This window comes from Rhagoletis pomonella, unplaced genomic scaffold (assembly GCF_013731165.1).
Source record: "Rhagoletis pomonella isolate Grant_MI unplaced genomic scaffold, Rhpom_1.0 Rhpom_scaffold_15033, whole genome shotgun sequence".
NCBI classification, from domain to species: domain Eukaryota; kingdom Metazoa; phylum Arthropoda; class Insecta; order Diptera; family Tephritidae; genus Rhagoletis; species Rhagoletis pomonella.
Window position 1 is genome coordinate 1 of NW_023473554.1, and position 3,737 is coordinate 3,737.

General features: G+C 40.9%; 1 protein-coding gene across 1 annotated transcript; it reads right to left on the reverse strand.

Annotated features, from left to right (window-relative positions):
* Positions 1-253: 253 nt before the first annotated feature.
* LOC118757175 lies at positions 254-2,503 on the reverse strand (the record flags this gene model as incomplete). Its single annotated transcript, XM_036491910.1, has 1 exon — positions 254-2,503. A coding segment is annotated over exon 1 (2,250 nt), but the record flags the coding sequence as incomplete, so codon positions are not given.
* Between the last annotated feature and the right edge of the window lie 1,234 nt (positions 2,504-3,737).

Genomic DNA, 3,737 nt, shown 5'->3' on the forward strand with positions numbered 1-3,737 from the left:
TTTTTAATTCGTATAAGCTAATTGGTTCTCTTGGGCAGGTGCGAAAAACTATGCGCTGATATTTCGTTTGATTCTCATTTACAAATATTTGCCGATACATTTTCTCTATATCGCTGTTGAAGACGTATTGGAACAGTCTCCAACGGAGTATGAGGATCGTTAAATCGGCCTGAAGTACAGGACCTGGAAGGAGGACATCATTCAAACTCATGCCATTAGCGGTTGGGCATGATGCGTTGAATACAACCCTGACCTTTGTAGTGGTACTTTCTTCCTTTAAAACGGCGTGGTGCGGTAAAAAATAGCAGTCCGTTGAATCTGGTGAAATGTTTTTGTTAATTTTTGACATATGTGCTAGTGTCTCGTATTCAGATACAACCCGGTTGTACTCTGTTTGAAGGACAGGCTTTTTCGCTAGTCGCGTCTCGTTCCGGTAGAACTGAGAGCATGCACTTTTCAGCGAAGGTCCTAAGCACACATTTTTCGGAAAATCCCGTTTAAAAGGTAGAGACACAATGTATTTTCCATCGGTATTTCGTGTTGTAGTTGCTTTGAAGAGCTCTTCGCAGTATTTATCATCTTCGTTGATGCCTTTTTTCTTTGGGACATCCTCCAGCTCCCAAAATGCAGCTAGCTGCTTGTCCAACGTGACTTCGTTAAAATACGATACGATATTGTTAGTTGGACTGACTGAGTCCGCGCGACCAGTCAGTATCCAACCGAACACGGTCTCTTGCGCGAGAAGCGTATTTAATACGTTCTTCCTCATTCCGCTTAAAATTATTTGCGGGTAAATATCTCCTCCCAAGACCAGGTCAACTGGCTCATTGACGAAGAATCTTTTGTCCGCCAAGACCAAGTCTGGGAACGATTGCTGCGTCATTGCGCTTATCTGACAAGTCGGAAGATCCCCGGTTAATTGTGGTAAAACCAGCACAATTGCTTCTATATTAATTAACGGGTCTGTGGGTGACCGAAGTTGAATAGCACACGCTTCTTTTACCTGCGCAGATACAGAGTTATTGATGCCCGAAACTTGGGCATGCAAACGTTTTGATGGCAGGTTGATTCTCCGTTTGAGTCTCTCAGTAATGAACGAGCACTCAGAACCAGAATCTATAAGCGCTCTAGCCGAAAAATGTATACCATTATAGTGTATGTTTACGCGTGCTGTTCCTAACAAAACTCCTTTACTTGTATTTGCGTAACAAGAATTTACATTTGTAACAGATTTGATGTTTCCTTTTTCAGATTCGCGTCTTGATTGAGCCTGGTTTGGAGTAGATTCCACGCTACCCGATGGATCAGTTGTCGCTTTTGGCTGAATTGGCATATGGAGCAACTTGTGATGTCTCGAATGACAAGTGCTGCAGTTAAATGAGCTGGTACATCTTGAGACTGTGTGCCCAGCAGATAAACAATTCAAGCAACTGCGAATGCTCTTCACGTAATCTACTCGCTCCGTCGGCTTTAGACGCAAAAATCTGTCGCACTTTGATAGCTTGTGTGCATTGCTGTTGCACATTTTACATGTTGCCTTTGCTACACTGGCTTGAAAGGCGCCAAGCTTTTTTGCAGGCGTCTCTGCAGAATTCCGAGAGCTTGGTGGTTTAGGTTTCGAAACTATATCTCCCCTAAGACCTGTCACGGTTTCCAGTGTTTGAAACCGATTGGATAGGAATTTATCCATATCTACCCATTTGGAAATCTCAGTTTTATTTTCTATGGTTTGCTCCCATAGTGCCAGTGTCGTTTCTGGCAGTTTTGTCGAACACAAATATGTGAATATTGCATCCCAATTTGAAACATCAATCTGATGACACTGAAGCGACGAGATGCAATTATTTATGTCGCGTTGCAGTTTCTTGATGGAGCTACCGCATTCACTCTCAACTGCGTTTAAATTAAATAATACCTTTAATTGGGCATTGACCAGGATACGTTTATTCTCGTACCTGTCACAAAGATTTTTCCAGGCCGCACCAAAGCCATCGTTGGTTAATGGGGATCTCTGCACTATTTCTTTGGCCTCCCCCTGAGTTTTTTGCCGGAGGTGATACAGCTTCTCAACTGGGGTAAGGCGCTTATTTAGAATGTATATAGCCGTAAACATATCCCTAAACGATGGCCACGAAAGATAATCTCCTTTAAAAATGTCTGTGTCGCAAGGAGGGAGATGAATATTAAGCTCGCGACCTGACTTGTATTCGCTTTCCTTTTCAGTCTTTGCGAGTTGCTCTGAAAGATCAGCCATTGCTGCTTGGCACCGCAAAAAACTGAAGTAGGTGCTTTTATACTTCTTTTTAATTGCTGCCAGGTCTTTGGTTTCGAGCTCTTTTGATGCGCAAAGTTCATCATAAGACCCTTTTACCTTTTCCCACAGAGCCTTTAATTCATCCTTTTGGAAAGTTAAGGAGTGCTTTGTATGCTCTGATGGCTGCATAGAGTTGTAGTCAGATTCGAATTCTGTTACTGAATCTGCCTGACGAATAAAGGTGTCCATTTTTGACCAAAGGCAACTGAGGTGGACGCAAGACAAAAGATTTATTTGTGTGAATCGCCGCTTCTTAGAAAAAGATTGCCACTAAAAACGCTTAGCCCGAAATAAGTCTAATTCTTATAAGAACAACAAAAGATAACTTGTGTATTTAAATAACGATTTATTTATTTTCCAGCCAAATAAGCCTGTCGAATACGTAATTACGTATGTGTATGTGCGTATATGCAAAAAATGTGCAAGTCACTCGCCACCCAACTTATCAAATATGTGATATACGTGTGTAAATAATTGATATTCAAAATATGCAGTTTATTTTAAAAATTTCTTATGAAGAAATTGTGTTTGTTTAAGCGCGGCTGTGATTTTATGCAACCAACAAATAAATGGGGGAAACAACCCAGTGAAGTGATCAGCAAAATGTACAAGCGCGCCACTAATAATAGACAAGTGCAATGTGAAAAGAAACCAAAGGAGTTTCGCAAAATCTACTTGAAGTTACGCGATTAATAAAATGCAAATAAAAGTGAAAGCCAGTAAAATGAGAAAAAACTAAATTCTGTGCTTTGCAAGAAAGGAATAAATTTTATCAATCTTGTGCTTCGGTAAATGCGACTGGTAATTTTACGCAAACAACACCGTATCACGAATCAAAATGGACGTTCGCGCAATTCGTTAATGTTAGCCGGTACCCCACTAAAAACGTGAAAAGTGTTCTAATTTTTATTTAAACAAAATAATAAGCACTGAGTGTTTTCTCCCCTTTTTTGGTTTACACAATAATCACGCGCGTCTTTTTTTTTCCAAAATATGTATATCACCACAGTTTTTTATTTTTTTTGACGATTTGTACACACACAAGTGCAATGAAATTAAACCACGTACCTTAATGTGTTGTTGTATGCTGTGTAGTGCGATATGCTGCTTTATTAAAAAAATGTGTTGCTGTCACTAGTGGTGCTGTGATGCAGGCGTGATGCTGTGATGCAAACCAAAACGTTGCTTGTGTAGCAAAAAACCAAAGAAAAAAACGCTTGCTGTGGCTCTTGTGGCACGTTGGTTGTGGCAGTTGCTGTGATGCTATGTGGACGAACGTGATGCTGGTGACGATTGGTTGAGGCCGTTGAAAAAAAACTCAGATGAGATGCTGTGTGGACTGTATAGTGTGGTTACTTTTTTGGCTCGAAGACCAATATTTACGCAGGTGGCGTCGCACGAAGATGGAGCGCACCAGCGTAAA